The 18851-nt window shown below is 40.0% G+C and overlaps 1 protein-coding gene across 10 annotated transcripts in view; it reads right to left on the bottom strand.

Moving 5' to 3' along the window:
- TJP1 (tight junction protein 1) overlaps nt 1-18851 on the bottom strand; it is a 163014-nt gene that overhangs the window by 43699 nt on the left and 100464 nt on the right. For 9 of the 10 annotated variants that reach the window (XM_014944474.1, XM_014944476.1, XM_014944483.1 and 6 more), the window contains one exon: nt 2216-2272. In XM_014944474.1, coding sequence (XP_014799960.1) covers nt 2216-2272 — 57 coding nt within the window. Of the gene's footprint in view, nt 1-2215; nt 2273-8277; nt 8300-18851 lie in introns of those variants that run through there. The other variant, XM_014944482.1, reaches the window with a different exon arrangement.

Consider the following 18851-nt stretch of genomic DNA (forward strand, 5'->3'; position numbering starts at 1 on the left):
CACATACTAAGTTTTCACACAAACTTTCTCTGGATCAGATTATTCCAATGGCTTGTCCAGCCTTGGCTCTGAAGGTAAATAATGACAGAATGTACCAAAAAGTTTGTTGAATCCCACGAGCTTTGCAGGCATACCAATAAAACAGGAAGCCAGAGCAACATGAAGCCTGACTTGTCTCTACCCCACAGAAATTCAGCACATGTTAAATGTCATTAATTCCATCGTTGACAGCCAGCTATGTTCAGCCAAGCCAAAAATCAGAGGGACTTTTTGTGCGCCTCACTAGAGAAATCAAGTTCCCTTCTTCAAAACGGTTTTTGTGTGGCTGACAGTAGATGGTCTCTCGCAGTTCTGTAGCTCAGCCAAGTGAGGCAGATAAACTCACACAGAAAATATTCCACAACCACTCAGAGTGGCACTTCCAGTCCATTCCAATTCTATTTTTTCTAGGTATCTTTGAGATCTGGATCCTTTTCCCAGTGCTAAAGATAAATTCTAAGCACCAGTTTGCTTAGTGTTAGCATAAGAGTTTTCGTTTTGTTATCTGGCAGATGGAAAACATTGTTTGTTTTTAATTGGCTAAATTAATGCCAAAGTTATTAACAGTACACGCCATCAGCCCTCATCATCTAAATGAAAGATTCACTCAGCTAACTAAACAGTTAAACCAGTACAGTTGGCAGAAGTTTGGTACATAAAATATTCTAATCAGAAGTATAATCAAATCACACTTTCATTTCTATACTATACAAGGACTTCTGACTATGCTGTAAGAGCAACCCAAGAGGTTATTTCTAGTTCCTACCTATCATTTCAAAATTTGTTCAAGGTAACCCCGTATTGCTGCATTTCACTATTCCTTTGTGCACTCACTGAACTTGTTATTTTCAGGTTTCACTGACGTTACTGCTCCACTTAACCAGAAAAATATCCCCTTCAAGAGAAACTAAGCTATCACCAAGTCTACCTTGTGATTGCTATAGTATTGTTTGTTTGTTTTTGAATATAAGACAGTACTGATTTAATCAGTAATATGAGTTAAAAATGTTACGTTTACACAGGTTCTGGGGATGACTGGACAGCTTCAAAAAAGAAACATAAAGGGCAATTACATATAGAAGTAATACTTGTTGCTCAAAAATTGTTGGCCTAAAAATTTCTGGAAGCTTGAAGAGTAGAATTATTAAGTATCACTACTCATTTTTGATTTGTCCTTTTCTTTCAACATGAGGTTGCAGTTAGAGGCAAGGTACTTTGTCAAACAGCCTTCTGGTCAAACTGAGCATAACCGCTCTCTTAAGAGGGCAGGTACTAAAATGGTTATTTCAAATCAACAACAACATTAAACTCATTAGCACAAACAGATAATAGGTTTGTACAGAGAATTAACATTTTATCCGACCAGTTGATTTATTCATACACATTTTTAGTCACAAAGGTCCATTGATCTGATACAATTCTAAAATGCCTTGATGCTATGCTCGAGAATTGAAGGCAAATGATATAACTTGCTCCCTTGAGAAAACTCTTGTGCATTTCCCTTTTGTTGTGGAATGAATACAGCTATTTAGGCCACAATTCCATGGTCGCTTTAATACTAAGCTGCTGCCAGAAATGCCATCCCACCTTCTTCTGACTTCCCCTGAGCAACTAACTCATTACCTCTCTTGTGCAGCGTCACAACAGCTACATCAGAAATCAAATTTAAGAGTAACTCACATAAGAGTCAGTCTAAATGTAAAGTCACCAATACCTTGTGCACATTCCTTTGTGTAAGATTCCCGTTCTGACCACTTAAAATCACTATTTTCAGCCACTAATTTAAGAAAGTGGCAAGCAAATAAGGCAGTATTGAACACTTACTTATATTTAACTCCATTGTTTCACATCCCTACAAATAAAGTTTTAAAACATTTAAGTAGAGTCACAGGACAATTGTTAACAAACACTTAGATTTCTAACTACTTGCAGTTACATACAGAAGTAATTTAAAGCTTTGTTTCTGGCATGGTTATTTGTAGGCAGGCTTATCTCTGAAACCCAACAAACAAACAGAGCTACTATCAAATGGAGCTTTTACAACACTTCTAAATTTAAACAAAGGAATATGACAGTTTCCTTTTCTTTTACTTCCTGACATCTGGCTTTTTCCTATTGTTTTCAAAAGCTACCAGTATCCTGCGTTAGGCACACACAAGCGATTGTAAGAACTTACCCTGTGAAGAGTCACTGTGTGTTGTTCCCATATAGCTGTTTCTTCCATTGTTGTGCTCTAAGGAGAGAAAAATCCAAAGATCAGACTTCACTGTCAGTAGCTGTACTAAACGACTGTGTAACGCCACAAATAGAAACTTACACTCTAAAGTGACATTAATATTCATATTGAATAGCCACAGAGAAGTAGGGCTGGCGCATTTGTTACACATTTCCTGTCTTTATATGTCACATCTGAACTTCCCGTGCTCTTAGGGAAGGGGGGCAGGGGGGAGAACAGGCAAGAGAGATTTCTAATCGCTATTTATTTCATAACTTGAAGTTATAAAGAACTTTAAAGGGAAGGACTACAAGAAGCATTTGTAATGTAGGCTCTCTCGGCTGCCCGTTAAGTGTACAGTAAATGAAGCCTGTCCAAAGCCCACTTTTAGTTTTTCCACCGTGATCAGCTGCATTTATATTCTAACCTATATAACCTTCATCCTTGTGTCAATTCTCTCCTTTTGCTTGTTCTAACTACGTAGATTACCACTAATTCATGACACCAGCTACAGGTTACAGTACCTGTGCTACTGTATTATGCATACAGGTCACATTTAACAGACTCCACAGTTTAGTGCAGGCAAATTTCTTTGGTGAACAGTAACAGCACAGAAATAAACAAGGTCCTCTCTAAGGGAACTAGATTAAACAGTAACATTATGACAATATTTACATACCTGCATTTCTGCTTAAAAGAGCAGAAACTTACGCTACTTACTGTGCCACAACAAGCAAACATTTGGAAAGGGAAGATGGCATAAGGGAGGATAAACTCTGAGAGCCAAAGGCTTGAAAACAGGCAGAAAGGCAGCAGGAAATACCTAGCGAACAGGACGGAGCTCCCTGCTATCCTGCTGCTGCATTTTCCACCTTTCCAGAGGGAGTGCCCAGCGTTTTTCTCCATACCCTCACCTCTCATAAACAAGCAATTCACTAACACAATCACAACGGGAACATCTCTGCAATATGGGAGTATTGTTTTTTTGAACGTCTACTTTACTCTTAATTTGTTTCAGTAACTCAACCACTACAACAGGAAGTACTCCTAATTTTTAATCCAGTCCTGTATTACAATAGAGAACGGGAGCAGCAGTGTTTATTCTCACAATCAACACCCCTGAAAACTTTATCCCATTTCATCACATAAGAATTTGCAACTAGGTTTAAAAAGTGAGTTCTTCTCATGACTCCAAAAAGCTGTGGGGTTTTTTTTTCTCCACATTCTGTGCTGTAATTTCAACTGTTTGAGGTACTACTTTACTGCTCATTTCTCTTTCAGGGTTCATTTCTCCTGAAAGTGTTGGTGCTACTTAATTGGGATGTATTTCATTCGAACAGCTTTCCCCGCCCCCTTCCATTCAGTACCAAATATCACCCCTTTGCGTTATAATGATTCAAGTCTACCCCAGAATTAGATCATTTCCCTCCAGCTTTTTAGAAGTAGACCAAATATATATTGAAACAGTAACAATTTACACACACAAAGCCACCTTTGAAACAAACCAGAACATTTTGTTTGCTAAACGGTTAATGAATACTGATTTTCTTCCCTATTTCTAATGCTCTCATTCTGTCTTAGCTTTGGCAAGAGCTTCCCATCAACAAGTGAAGAATTATCTCTGCAAATAAACTTCTAAAAGAAATGCTTTAAGTAGCTCCCCTTCAGAAAAGGGTGCAAGAGGAATCCAGTAAAGAATTGCAAAAGTCACAATTCACATTTTAATTGTAATAGGCCACCTTTATCGCTTTCTATCTGCAATTATCAACACAGAAGTTGTCCTGACAGGCGCATTTACTGTGTTTGTCCCACAGGGCAGGCAGGTACCGCACTGCGGGGCGCTCGGGGTCACCGCCCGGGGGAAGCCACTCAGCTGAAAAGCCACCAGACTTCAGTGGGACCGAGCTCTTGTGCCTCACCGTTGGTGCAAACACACCAACTGGTTCTGGATATGACAAAGACTGATAAAACCCAGTTTAACCAGCTAAGCACCACTCCCACTACATCTGGGAGAACTGGCAATCCCAGAGTCGGAACGGGATAAGATAACAAAAACAGCTAAGCAATGACTAAGAAAGATGGAAATGACCCATGTATCATGCTCCTGAGAACTGTGAGAGGATTTACTACCTCAAAAAAAAACCATCAAGGTAAAGCCCCAGAAAACCACCCACATTAACTCATCAGCTGCCCTGAAGCTGGACAGGGTGCTCACTGCCTAATTTACTGACTGGAGCTGCCATTTTTAATGCCTTTCTCCTTTCTGTAGAAGCTCAGTCTTTCCACCTTCTTTGCTTGTTCTTCTCCATTTTGTTGCTCACACTATCTCATCTACTCATCTATTGCCATCACCTCCCTTAGATTTTACTAATACATTCATTTCAAATTCACAAGACTTGGAAACATCAAATATCCATTAGTTGGATAGCAAACCAAGTAGTATGTTATTTTCATTCTTTCTGCATGCCCAAACAGTCCAATCAAGAACAGTGAAAACAGTTCAAAGGCAGCCTGAGGTGAGTTGTTGGCTTGGACAAACATTGCTTACATGAGTTAGTTTCTCATCTGAAGAACTGCATTCACTCACAACGGCCTGAGAAGCCTGATGAAGACCCGTGAAGGTACTCCCCCTGCTAAGCACTGAGAGCTAAAGGCAGAAGAACCAGCTGCTGCTACCATCAGCTGAGGTCCCTGTTGTGATGCTGCTCTTCCACCATACTCAAAGTGCTCTGTTTTTCATGCAACATTTGAATTTCAGGAATCTGGTAAGGACTTAATTCCCAAGTCTCTAGAAATGGCAAACACTGCTTGTAATTAAGGGGTGGAGGCAGACAGCATAGGTCTGCAGTGACAGTGCCAGCCCTGCTGACTGCTGCTGCCAAACTTGGCACCCCAAACAATGGTACCCACCGCTGACTGAGGGGAAATGAAAGGGACTCAGGGTGTCCTGAGGAACACATACAGCCTGACACCCCAGAAACTAGGACTATATGAGAGTCTAACGTTATAGAGACCTTTTAAGTATCTTTGAAATGCAAGTAGAAAACTGACAGCATTTGAACTTTGCAAACTCCAGACACTATATTACCTATGGTTCTCTACATGTATTAAGAATAAAAATAAAAAAAAAATAAAGATGGTATCATGACTTCAGTGCCAGAAAAAAGATTTATTTTATGCTTTATTAAAATGAAGAATTTCCTTAAGCTCATGGTAAACACACTTATACAGTGGACAATAAGTAGCATTCCCAGCTCTGTAGATAGCAAGTAGATGTGTTTCCTGCTTGGGGTGTTTAAGTCATACATGAAGATGCAATTCATCAATATGGAAGTAATGCAACATATCATTTGCTCAGAACCTTCAAGTATCAGATCTTGTTCAACTTTTTAATCTTTGAAATTGCCCTGAGAGAGAAACATATCAAAGTAAACATCTTTCCAGAAAGCTCCTTTTGTGGGCCACAAGGGTCCTTCAAACAACAACAAACCTTTTTTTTTCTCCTTCTCACCACACTTCTTTCCTGCTTCTCAAAGGCTGGGGCTTTTTGTTTTTTTAAAAATATGTCTTTTCTCATAGAACTCTTACTTTCACATGCGTACCTGGGCACATGTGTACATACGTAAGATTGAATTTTCCCCAAAGATTAACTCCATACTTACACATCAAGATTTTTCCCTCCAAGCACTGTGAGGCCTCACTGGCTGCCAGCCTGAGCGATGCTGTCAGGTCTGCAAATGGCACCGCTCAGCTCACCTCCACTGCAGCTGGAAGAGCTGACAGCAGCAGCAGCCCTGGAGCCACCCAGGGGCTGGGAAGGCAGTTCAGGTTCAGGTTTGGAAAGATTCAAACAGCAGCCAGGGAAATTAGTATCTTATACCTAAAATAATGTAAGGTTCCTGAGCTAAAGTTTCTTGCAGGGTAATATGTACTTCTTTCGACTTCCGAGCTCTTCCTCCAGGTGTAGACTAAGGCCAAAGCTCCTATGTAGTCTTGAAATAAAAGCCAGAAGAGTTTCCCAGCATTTCTGTGCAAGTCTAGGGGAACTTGGGAGAGGAATTATCTTTCTTGTTTTAATTTCTTATGAAAATCAGTTCAGTTAAGTGTGTGAAGAACAAGAAGTTAAATTTTAAGCAATTGTTTGATCAATTATGATCAAGTTTTGACACTTGAGGTCAAAGGAGCTTTCACTCCACTTATTTCTTAGTAAAATTCAACAGTAATTTCCTATAAACAGTAAGTGTTAGATATCTACTGTTGTTCTACGTTTCGAGACATTTCTCACCAAGGAAATTGAGATTATTACATTTTCAGAGAAAATCATGTTTATCATCTTAGAACAGGCAGATTTTCAGATTTTCCTCTGACCAACACAAGAGTAACCTCCTATGGGAAGCAATGAAGGGCTTTTAGTATCTTTACAAACCTGGTTCTGCAGATCAGCATTGACAGCTGTCCTGCAGACAATAAAATGAAGCAACTACTTCTGCTACCTCAGGGGGCATATTGTTTCCATTCTCCACAAAACACAATAGGGAGGAAAGCTATCCCTGGCAGATCCAAGTCCCTGCTCTCGCCCTTTCAACCACAGCAAGCAAACGACAAGGAACTGAATGCCCAGATCACACCCTCAGCCGTATAAAGAACACTATCTTTGCTCCAAGCTGGCAATCTCACGCTCTAGCTTTTGTGTACACCTTACTGCCCACAAAATGCTGACATCTAAAAACAGTCCTAATTGTCCTGATAAAATCATAGCAACCTTGAGAAATAGTTTTCCTATTCAAGGCATGAAAAAAATTGAAGAGAAAGAAGAACTGGTAAGGGGCTGTATCAAAAGGAAATAAGTTTCTATTTAGAGTCAGTCTTTTCAAAGGGACACACCTGACATTCATACCCCTTATTCTATCATGTTTCTGTCTTTCTATTTGGCTTCTAAAATTAATTCTTGATTATTCTTGGGAAAGTCCATTTCCGCAGTGATATGCTGTTGAGCTTCAAAGTTTTAAAGGTTAAATGCAGAATCAATACATTTTGATTGCCCTTGTGGTAACAAGAATTAAAAAGGCTTATGATAGGAATTAGCATTTGCAACTGTTACAAGAATTTCTGCAGGTTTGTTGGGTATCTGGGGGGGGATATTTATTATATGCTTAAAAAAAAGGCAATATCCAAAACAAACAGCTTCCTGAGGAAGTACAGAAAGGAAAACTGAATCTTCCTCAGCCGGCTCAGGCAGGGGATGAAGAGGTCATTTCCCCACATGCAGCATCTTTCAGTGCTCAGCCAGAGCACCAGGTTTTTTCCAGCACCTACCAGGAAGACTTCCTACAGACACTCACCTTTGTCCTTTCCTGGTTAAACTACAGCCACCTTAAATTCCAACACATTCCCTCCAATTGTCTTATCGCAAAACCCTTCAGCTGACTGAAAAAAAAAAAGTATTGATTTTTTAACAGTTGTTCCACTGCAATTAGTGCAGAATCCTATTATCAGACTGATTTTATCAACTGAAATGAGAGCTTTATCTTACATAGTCTTACAGGAGGTACGCAATGCACCACATCCACTCGACAGGGTATCTTGGAGCCGCGGGAGCTGTTTCCCATGCCATAAGGTAGGTGCTGGAGCAAGGGGAGCCAGGGAGGGGGAAGGCAGCAAACTGTGCCCTGCCACAGCTGCCTGCTCGCACCCACCAGCATCTGTCTCCCTGGGAGACTCTGCAAGCTGCCTGTAGCCTTGGCTTTTCACTTGATCCTCACTCTTTGCAAGGAGGAAAGATTGTTTCCCTGAATGTGTTTTTGTGAAAAGAGTCCAGAGATCAGACAGAGCAGCTCAGGGACTGCTGCAGAGACAAACAACACGCACCTGATGCTCTGTGATTATCTCTTTTACACAGCAATGCTAAATGGAGGAGAAAACACCCACTAGAGCATTCTCTTGAGAGATCTGTATCAATAAATAAATAAAAAAAAAAATATCTCGTTCATCACTGAAGGTGAGAAGCCAGTCTTTAGTCTCACCTTCTGTCTGAATGTACATCCATGGAAGTGACACCAACCATCTATTTTGGAAACAGAAATACCAATGTTATTCTCTCAAGGAGATGTACCCAACACCTAAAAGTAAAGCAGAACGCAACGCAACTTTTTACCCCCCCCCATTTCACGAGTCTAGTCAAGAGTTCCACTCCTGCCAAGAACTTGACTGTATTCAACAGGCCACCTCATGAAAAGCCTGTATTAAGAAAGACACTGTTATCTGAAGACCAGCTTTAATAACAATGTGCAATCCAAGTTAAAGAAAAGACAACATACAGAATTGTCAACAGTGCATGTTAAAACAAACAAACAAATTTTGTTTTACTTAGATCAATCTAGAAGTACAAAGTCTCTACTACAATAGTACATACTGACTGCCTAGACAACAGAAATCATCTTTACACCATGAAGAGCAACCTTAACAAGAAAAACTAGAACTAAACTTAATTTATTTTTGTATTTTTAATAATAACTAGGCTGTTCCACTATTCCACTCAGTTCTCCCTATGCTTCCACAATCACACCCTGTTCCATGGGATACTATCTTACTAAATACAATTTCCACTGCTCCCTGCTCTAAAATGCCCAAGATTACTTGCTCTATTTTGAACAAGTAGATACTGCATATATCTAAAAGCATCCCTTCTGCTAGTTTGCCTGGTGAATTTTTGTGCAAGATAGTTTTGATCAGACATTTTTGCTCTGAGTTCTGGACACTATTCTCCCAAAACTAAAAAAAAAAGTCCAGTATTTAACTCATCCCATATAATACCCAACTTCTTTTTTAGCACGACTCACTTTTGCAGAAAGGCCTCTCAAGTCCAAGCCTCACATATAGCTCTCTGACCTCCCAGGGTCATAAAATCTTTTATTGTTGCTACTGCTCAATTCAAAAAATGATACTCTCCTTCAAAAAAAAGCCATGAACAAGAACAGTATGCAGAAGTTTGGGGGGATACTGCATTTTACCAAAGTAATTAAATACTGTATTATAGTTCCTGTTAAGTCTGAGTATTTATAGAAGTGTCTATGACACAGGCCTAGTGAATACTGTTATCCCTGAATGGCCAAAGGCTGGCACTCGGGAATAAGAGGGCAAAACAAACCAGAATGTAAGACCCAAATGCAGATACATCTCAGATGATCTTAGGTCAAGTTACTTTAGATGAAGAGTACCACTCAAACACCCTGGTAACAGTATCAGCCAGCAGCTAAGCAAAGCCTACTAGCTTCACCATCCCTAAGGCGTGGGAAAACTGTGCTTTAGAATTTGGGATCCTTGTCCGTTTTGCTTCTTTCCATTTTGCTTTCCAGCTGGCAGTGAAATCACGTAGGATCACAAACTCCGAAGCGCTGGCAAGCAGTGTTTCACTGATTGCTACTCCAGGCCAGCACGCTAGCAAAACAGAACCAAAAGTCACAAGAGAACAGAAAGGCTAAAAAGCAAAGTGGTAAGCTGTGTTTCTGCCCCCCAAGCGATGCTGCCAAAGGAAAGCACAGATAAAACTAAAAGTAAAGTGCAAGTTCAGTAATTTCTCTACCATGCTGACCTAGGTCAGTATTATTAGGACATAAAGATTCCAAAATTAGAGAAGCGGTTTTTATACGTAATTGAAAGTATTTATCTTCTCCTAAAGACCAACTTTAGCTCAGACCTGATGTTATCCCAAATCGTTTCAAAACCAAGATTTTCAAGAAACTCAGCGTGATATTTTCATTCTTTAAATCCCAGGATGCAACTTGAAAAGCACTTCTTTAGCATAAGTAACTGCTTAAGTAGTACACACTGCCCTCCTACCAGCTTCCCTCCTCAAAAATACCCATCTCCCTCCTATTATGCTTGTGCAAGTGTTAGGCTTACATGTGGTTGTTCCTACCTGTATCATCAGTTCCCCATCAGTTCACCTCAGCTCCAGGGACAGCAGCTGCCCGTGGTCCAGTCTGTAAGCCAGCCCTCTTAATATAAAGGCTCAAACTACAGCCTCAGATCAAAGTAAATTAAGTTCTGTTGAAGTACACAAGTGAAGCTCATTAAGTGTACACAGCTGTGACCACAGTTTCACAGCAACTGACACAACTTGGAACAGGACATTCCAATCAGATGTTACCTGCTTGGTTGGTTTGCTTTAAAACCACAGGGTGGTCAAACAGTGGTGCAGGCTGCCCACGGAGGCTGCGGAATCTCCATCCATGAAGGTGCTCAAGGCAACTGGACAAGATCCTGGGAAACCTGCTGTAGCTGACCCTGCTTTGAGCATAGGGCTGGACAAGATGATCTCCAGGACTCCCTTCTGACCTCGCTGTGCTGTAGTTACTCTCTAAACCAGACTTAGTGAAGACTGCCTTGAGCAGAGAGGTTGGACTCTCTGGAGTCCCTTCCAGATTTCATTACTCTGTGATTCTATTTAAGTCACATTTCCAGCACAGAAGACACAGCCTCCATCCCTGCTCTTATACACAGCTCAGTGTTACTGTTTTATCACTCAGTTAAGAACATGGGAGTTTTTCCAGTTTATTTTTCCCTTGGGGGAGGAGAAGAGCACTGTATCAGTAATATAGTATATAAAATTACCACAGAAAACAAAATCATAAGAAACCTAAATCAGGCTGATGTATGTGACCACTGCTTTTAAATAAATAAAAAAAAAAGCCAAACTGCACACAAGATACACCCACAAAAAAATTACCAATGTGCAGTTAGTCATTAGAGCTGCAATCAAAGCATTCAAGCACCTCACTTTAAGCCAGAATGCCTCTTACCTTGTTTCTAATCCATAAAATCATAGCCTAGTTACCAAGCACTGCACCACCTCAATTTTAGATTGTTATACTCAAGTTCTGTCAAATGAGAGCCTCAGGATAGGCAACAGCATCCCAGGAAGAAAGAGCAGGGTTGGTTTTTTCCCCCCAAGATGCTACTCAAAGCTTTCATGTATCAATCACACCAAATACACTTTTAAGAGCCTTGTATGACAGTTCAAGTTACAGATGCAGAATTATGGCCTTGCCAACTTCCAGCTTGACAATAAAACAAAAGCACACATAGGTTAATTTCTCCTTTAAACATTTGAGGGGTTTTGTTTGTTTGCTTTTGTTTTTTAAAGCCCACACATCCCAATATATTTTACGGTTAGTTTACCAAATTCTTGTGAAATTAAGGTTTGAATGCAGGTACTCCAAACACACACCCACACATTGCCTCTTGCCTGGTAGAAGCAGTTGACAGCTACTTTTGTAGCTGCAGGATTCTGTGGGGCTTTTTTTCCTGATGTTTTTCCCCCAAATCTCATAATGAAAAAATGTCCCTTTGTGTAGTAAGGTTGTTTTTTTTCCTCAAGTACAAAATTCCTTCCTCTGAATCTCAATCAACCACTTTAGTAAGAAATTCTGGTTTAAGTGTCCTTGCCTATCCTGAACAACCACATACACGCAGATGGCATTTCTCCCCACCCTCAATTCCAGTAACTGTCAGTTAAGAAAATTCAATTTTTGCAGTCACAAGGCTGCTAGAGCACCTGCAGAACACATTCCATGCTCCCATTCACTTTACACATTCAACGGAATTACTTTAGAAGCCAAGGATGCAGAAACACAGAAGTTTAAAGAGCAGATGGTGAATAATATTTAATATTACAGCTTTTTAAAAAAAGTAACTTCTTTGGTTAGAAAGTTGTTAGTGACTTTGGAGTCAATAGTAACAAATGGTCTGGTTAAAAAAGCATGTCGCAAGAAACACAAGAGGTTTTTGGTTTATGTTTAAAGTACAGTGCTTGTAAGATGAGAGGGGAAGAAAAAGAAGTACCAGAAGTCAATGGGAGAGAATGAATGAGACTGAGCACAGCATTGCGATACCCTGCTGGTCAGAGGTGGACAAGATTCAGATGGGAGGAGAAGGTACCACACACCACAGCAGTGACCGATGCTAACATACCTGAAAGACTTATCCAGCTACTGGCAAAGAAAAGATTCCCAAACTTTCTTATCGGGCAAGTATGGGAAGTGGAAAATGCATCTTTTTTCCCTCAGCAAAAAGGACTAACCCCATCCTATTAACAAAGCCTAGTTTTGTATTACTTCACCATGAAGTTTACCTTGTTTTTCAAAGCATACACTTTGAAGAAGGAGAAGAGGCCTCAGTTTAAGCAGACACCATCTTTGCCACTTTTCTTCACGACAATTGTCACCCGGTCTCGCTATTTATATCCAAAAGTCTGCTCCAGGGTTTTTCTTCCTGAAAAACTTCCTTTCTAAAGCTAACACATTAAGTGATGAATAAAAAAATTAGCCCAATACAGTCGCCCTTACACCCAACTACAAAACTGAATAATACAGCACCAACAGAACTCAAACCCAGGTAATGTTATTAGGCTGACAACGTAAAATGAAAAAAGAAATATTAAGAAATACTAGTCAACACTACCAGTATTTAAATTCTGAACAATATAGTGCAGGAGAAGAGAGGAGACAAGAATCTTTTTTTTCTCTTATACCAAGCTGTTACATTGCATCTGGTAGCCCCCAGACCTACAGATGAACTCCCACATACCAAGGAGCATATTCCTACAGCTCATTTAACCACGGGATTTTCATCAGTCCTTAACAGCCTTTTGTCTAGTGTCTAGGTAATATAAATTGATTAAGATTATCCACTGCTAATATGAAAAATTGAAATGACTGTGCAAGTTCAGTTTCAAAAACGTGGTGGAAAGGTGTGAATGGGGTCCAAGGAAAAGGCTGGGCTATTTCAGTAACCGTGTGAACCAACCGAGCTGTGTCCAGCAGCGCTGCAGAGGAAAGACCTAGCAGTCAGAGGGCTTTAAGCAAACTTTCCCGTTAGAACACATAAAAAGGCACCTCCAGGCTACTGCTTGACAATACAAAGGGTTAAGGAGCAGCAAAAGCCCAGGCTTAAGGCTACTCTCATCCTCAGGGCAGAGTACCTCCTTTATTTGCAAAGCTACTCTGAACTGAATCAAGGGATCAGCCTGGCATTGCTGAAGCCTGTCTTGAGGTGGAAAAGCAGCAAGCAAAAAGAGAAGCTAACAAAATAAAAATCAGAATCTTTTCTGGTGGGTTATGCATTGACTACAAATGTAGAAACATCACCCATATAACAACATACATGCAATCTCTTTCATAACCCCAGCTGCTTTAATGGGTAACAATGGCTTATTCACAGCCAGAGTGGGATGTTTCTTTTTTTAAAGTTCAACCCTGGCTATACTGTTAGATATTTGAAAGCAATGAGTATTTCTTTTCAGAAGGCAAAAGAAGATTCATTGTTACAAAAGTAAGACTTGGAAATATGTTTTATGCAAAATATGTGCATATTTTTCTACCTTCCAACTTACTATCCTTCTCCTTTTTCCAAGTCATCTGCTTCCTTGTCTTCAGGAGCCAGGGCTAGTAACAAGTACAAGAAAAAATAACAGCAGCTCCAGAAGAATCAGCAAGCAAGGAAGAACCAGCAAGACATTTCCACACTTTTCTTTCCCTTGCCTTAAAAGGGGATGCAGCAGCAACAGGGATGGCCCTGCCACCCAAAGCAAGCCAGAAACATCCTCCTACTTCCATTGTAACCCCTCATCCAATGAAACCAACCCCACTGGGGAGCCAAGACTGGCCAAGAGACAATAAAAGCAGGCCTGGGACACCACCCAGCTGCCCTGATTACAGCCCTCCTCTCGGATTGCCTTGGATTGCCTACTGCCGCAATCCCACCCCTCCTGAAACTTCACCATACCAGGGGTTCACAACCTAGGCCAACCTGCAGAACCTCTGAAGAAAACCTGGATGCAAATCACCACGTATTAAACTTAAGCCAAGAAAAGCAAGCCTTTTTTTAAAACAGCACGTTCTGTTTTTTTAGGGGTTTGGATTCTGTCTTCTGTAGCCTGCATCCCTGTCCCCACTCCAAATAACTATGAACCCCCACAAACCCCAGGCTGAAGAACCGCCCCAGCCATTTCTCACTCACTGAGTCAGGAGACAACACCCAGTCTCCTGCCCTTCCCAGGCCAGGGCAGAAGAGACATTGGCTACAGTCACTAGAACAAAATGACAGGGTAATTACCGGACAAGAGGCTTTACACAAGCTTCAAATTAAACTCTGTAGGTATTCAGATTTACATAACCATCACGCCTGTTCCCAACCCACCCTACAGACATACAGCTATGAGATTTTTTCGTTCCTGTTTGCACATCAAAGCAGGGGCAGGGACAAGGGAATTAACCACCACGCTGAAGAGCATTAGTTGTTGAGCAGATCAGAACTTGGGAGCAGCGTGGTGCCCAGCGCGGTGCCCTCACGCGTGCAGAGCAAATCACCACCCTTCCAAACCAATGAAATGCCCCCTTCTCATGAAGAGCCAGTCGGCAGATTTTCAATTATTCTGACCACTGCAGGTGAACTAACACTGGATTTTACATAAAACTCAGCATGCAAATCTAGAAAGTTTTATAAGTACAGAATTACCAAAAATGACAATCTTTCCAATCAAATAGCTTCAAGGCCTTTCTTCTGCAGTCTAAACTTCACCTTCTACTTCCCCAATTGAGCATTTAAAAGGACAAAAAAAAAAAAAAGGCCAGAGTATAACTAAAAGCACACTTTCAAAGGAAAAAAAGAAGTCACACAAAGAAAGCCCAAGTTTAACCTTAAAAATGGTCACAAAGCTACTTTTGTATTTACATCAGCAATTAAAAATAAACTCATTTAAGCGGAATAAACTGCCTCACCAGCAGCTTTAACCACATGACACTAACTTCTCTTCCCACAAATTCAAATATATCAAGGATACAGGACTATATTCTTGACCAAAACTGCATCATGTCCATTCATCACCACTCTGGAATGCACATTCCCAAACAGGCGAGAACTATGTGGGCAGAAATGATCAGGGCTATTTTAAAATATGCATTGCGCTTCCACCAGAACTGCATCTTCTAACTACCTGGAACCATATTTAAAAACCAGAGTCTTTGCAAACCCAAAGCCCTTAAACAAGGGCAAACTTCTCCCTTTTTGAAAGTTGTTGCAACTGTAATTCAACTTAAAACCTGCAAGAGTCAAAACCATAACTTGACATTCCAGTTTGCAAACTGAAAGGTCACTCAGGTTTATACAACCTTTACCTCACCCTTTTATTACTCCAGCACTCCTTGCTCCTTGTGGTACAGAAAGCAGCTTCACTGAACTTCTACAACCTGAATGTAACATATTCTAAGAAAATAACAAAAGATTACAGAGCAGGGGAAACAACTAGTGTGGAAGTCTTTACCATCTGTTTTGTCTCTAAGCTTCACATTCCAAAGAAAGTTAAGGCTTTAGTTGACAAAAGAGAACAAGTTCACCTAAAGAGTGACAAAGTTCAAAAGAAGCAAGGAAGAAAGATAACAGAAGTCCCACTTGGCTGCATTTTTGCCCTCTGCATACATTTTTTTCACATTAGCACCAAACTGTTCCACAAAAAAAAAAAAAAAAAAAAAGTAATCAACAGCAGAAGTGCTCCCACACTCTTGCCCTACTCGAGCCAGCCCCTTGACTCTTGAGGGGGAAGGTGCACCTCAAACATAATGCCGTGTAATTTCACAGCTAAACTTAAGGTCTTTCAAGAGCAGAACTTCATTCCTTTTTTGGTTTTGGTACCAGACTCTTGCCCTTGGATGTTCCTCACCAGCAGCAGCCCAAACAGCAGATGTGCTATTGGCATATGCAAGTCAAGGACCCAGAAGGTTGTTTTTGTGACACCACATGGTCTTTTCTGGGCCTTGAATAAGTCAGCAATGTAGTTTTAGGATTGCTGCATGACCTTTTTTTTTAAAAGGACTTTAAATTCTTACAAGCCAATACAGAAAAAAAATGTACTTAAAAGCTCTTTTCCCATTCCACTGCTTTACATCTTGCAAACTAAGGACATACTTTAGCCACTCAATCCTCACAAATACACCATAACTGAACACATTAAGGCTCCGTGAGCACACACAAACTATCAGCTCGCACGTACATATCATTGTACTGGCACCATTTCTCCTTGACAGTGCACTGTCAACTCAGGAGTCAGTGCTCCCAAGCCATATTTACTCTCCAAGGATCAAAGACAACACATGTGTTATCATACCAATAGTGAAGATTATTGATGCATATACTTGCAAAGCATTAGGTACAGGATAGCTTAACGTCATTTCAAATCATCTACAGTCCCACATACCTACATTGCACACATCATTGCATTAGTGTAAGTAAATACAAACTTTAGCATTACTTTGAAATAATTTTCAAAAGCAGTGTAAGATTTACTTACATTTTCTTTAGTTTTAGAATACAATACAACTACATTTTCATCGTGGTTTTTTTTTTTTTTACTGCTGTAAGAGCTGGGTACGTGCTTTTTGATACAATACAACTACATTTTCATTGTGGGTTTTTTTTTTTTACTGCTGTAAGAGCTGGGTACGTGCTTTTTCCAAGATGAAATCTGAGCTTCTCATGTAAGCAAGTGATAAGCATCGAAACACACACAATTGTAGTATCTGAAGTTTGCACTTGGAAGTCAGCCTAAACAAGTCTGATAGAACACTACAGCTGACTGAACTACAAAGCATTTTTGCTTTTTAGTGGTCTCGCTTCACATTTGTTCCGTAACACATTTAAGGGGCTCTCCCCCTCCATTAATCTACTCCAGCACAAGTTAAAAGAACATTTAGCATAAGCCATTTATATCAGTCCAAGAAAAAGCATCCAACTTGACCAAAAGTGAAGCTTACTTAATAATGACGATTAGTTACCTTCGTAGACTTGTCTTCAAAATTGAGAAGAGGAAGAAGAAAGTTTGCATACCCTACAAGCACTCACCAGAAAAAAAAAAAAAAATTACTGAGGAATTAAAGAAAGTGACAAATAAAACCCAGTAAGTACGGGCAGCAGTTTGACAGCCATCAAGAAGGCCTGACAAGGAAATCTAGACGTACCAGCACTGTAAGTAACACTGAAAGCTTTCTGTTGGCAGGTTGAGTAGCAAGAGACTGTCATGGCATTTTTAGGAGAATTGTCATTACAGCCGAACTACCGGTGGTCTCCCTAGCTGTGCAGGCTGAAGAGCTACCTCCATTCTCAGCCTATGAAGCTATCAGCTTAGAGTACCTAATACAAACACACATCAATGAAATTATTTGCTATAGCAGTGTGATACCTTTTATTAACGGGCAAACAAAAAGAAAAAATTACATTAAAGTATGTTGTTCTGACTTCACACAGATAACACACATCAAGTGAAGAATCCCAAACTAATCACTACATAATGACACGTCCATAAAATAATAGTGGATGCCATGGCTCCCACTCAACTTTGAAATAAGAATCAACTATGCAATAAATAATATAAGCAGAGACGCTACATGCTCAGGAGACAGACTTATGAGAAGCTGCTCTTTCTCCCTAGGTAATCATCATTTCATAAAGAATAACCCTTGATTGCTAGCCAAGCTATGGTGAAGATGATGACAAGCACGTAGAGTATTTCAGAATAGGAACTCTGAAAACAAAGACTAAAAATAAAAGTCTATACATAACTACTCAGACATTCTACCCATCAAACCCACCTCTTAGCAAGTATTTCCCATCTGTGCTTAATGGGCAGATGTCTTTTTCATTTACTCAGCACATTTTTTGAAATGAAAAAGCATGAATGACATTCTAGCTGTTTATCCAACCAGCTGGAGAAGAAACTGGATAAGCTCTTGGTTAACAGCTGAAATGCCTGTACAATTTTGGCCAATGACCTGTTTATCCCAGGTTACAGCTACAGTTCATTTAACTGTTGCCCCAAAAAAACCTAACAAGTTACACATCAACAAGAAACAAATGCTGGGGATGGTGAGGGGAAAAGGAAACAACTGAATCACCCACAAACCTGCACAATCAGCTGGCTTCTTTTTTTTTTGTTTAAAGGAACATCTTTCCTAAATGAGTAAGAAACCTCAAGAGTTCAGCCTCAGTACACACATTGAATCTGCTTGATCAGAAAGCCACTGTTTGTAGGGAAACCATTTAGTCCAGAGTATTCTTTGGAAAAATTCCTGAAGACTGAATAGGTGAGGATAAAAAATAGTGTGAAGTTGTTGGTCAGAAAGATATGAGAAATGAAACAGTACTTCCAGCAAAGTTGTCCTACAGTCCTTTTTCAGTAAAGCCAGAATTGAACAGCAAAAGAAAACAGACTGTAAAAGAGTGCTTTCAAAGCTTGATTGATTTTGTATTTGTACCTTCATAGTCATCCAAGTTCTAATAATTTATAAGAGAAAATTAAGTGCAGTGACAATATCTAAATTCGTGCTTCTTGTATCAATGTATTGATTTAGTTGCATCTTTTCCACTAATTTTTGTAGGTTCACCTTCAGAAGTCATTCCTTTTGAAATTTAATACTCTAAAAGATACTGTAATGTTCTCAACAGGTGTAGTAATGCATCTTTTTTGCCTCCCTGTGTCATTTAAATTCATTCAGATTAAGAAATGTTGAACTGAGACACAGAAAATATTTTTCCTCCGTGAAGTTAA

This window comes from Calidris pugnax, unplaced genomic scaffold (assembly GCF_001431845.1).
Source record: "Calidris pugnax isolate Ruff unplaced genomic scaffold, ASM143184v1 scaffold70, whole genome shotgun sequence".
Classification (NCBI taxonomy): Eukaryota; Metazoa; Chordata; class Aves; order Charadriiformes; family Scolopacidae; genus Calidris; species Calidris pugnax.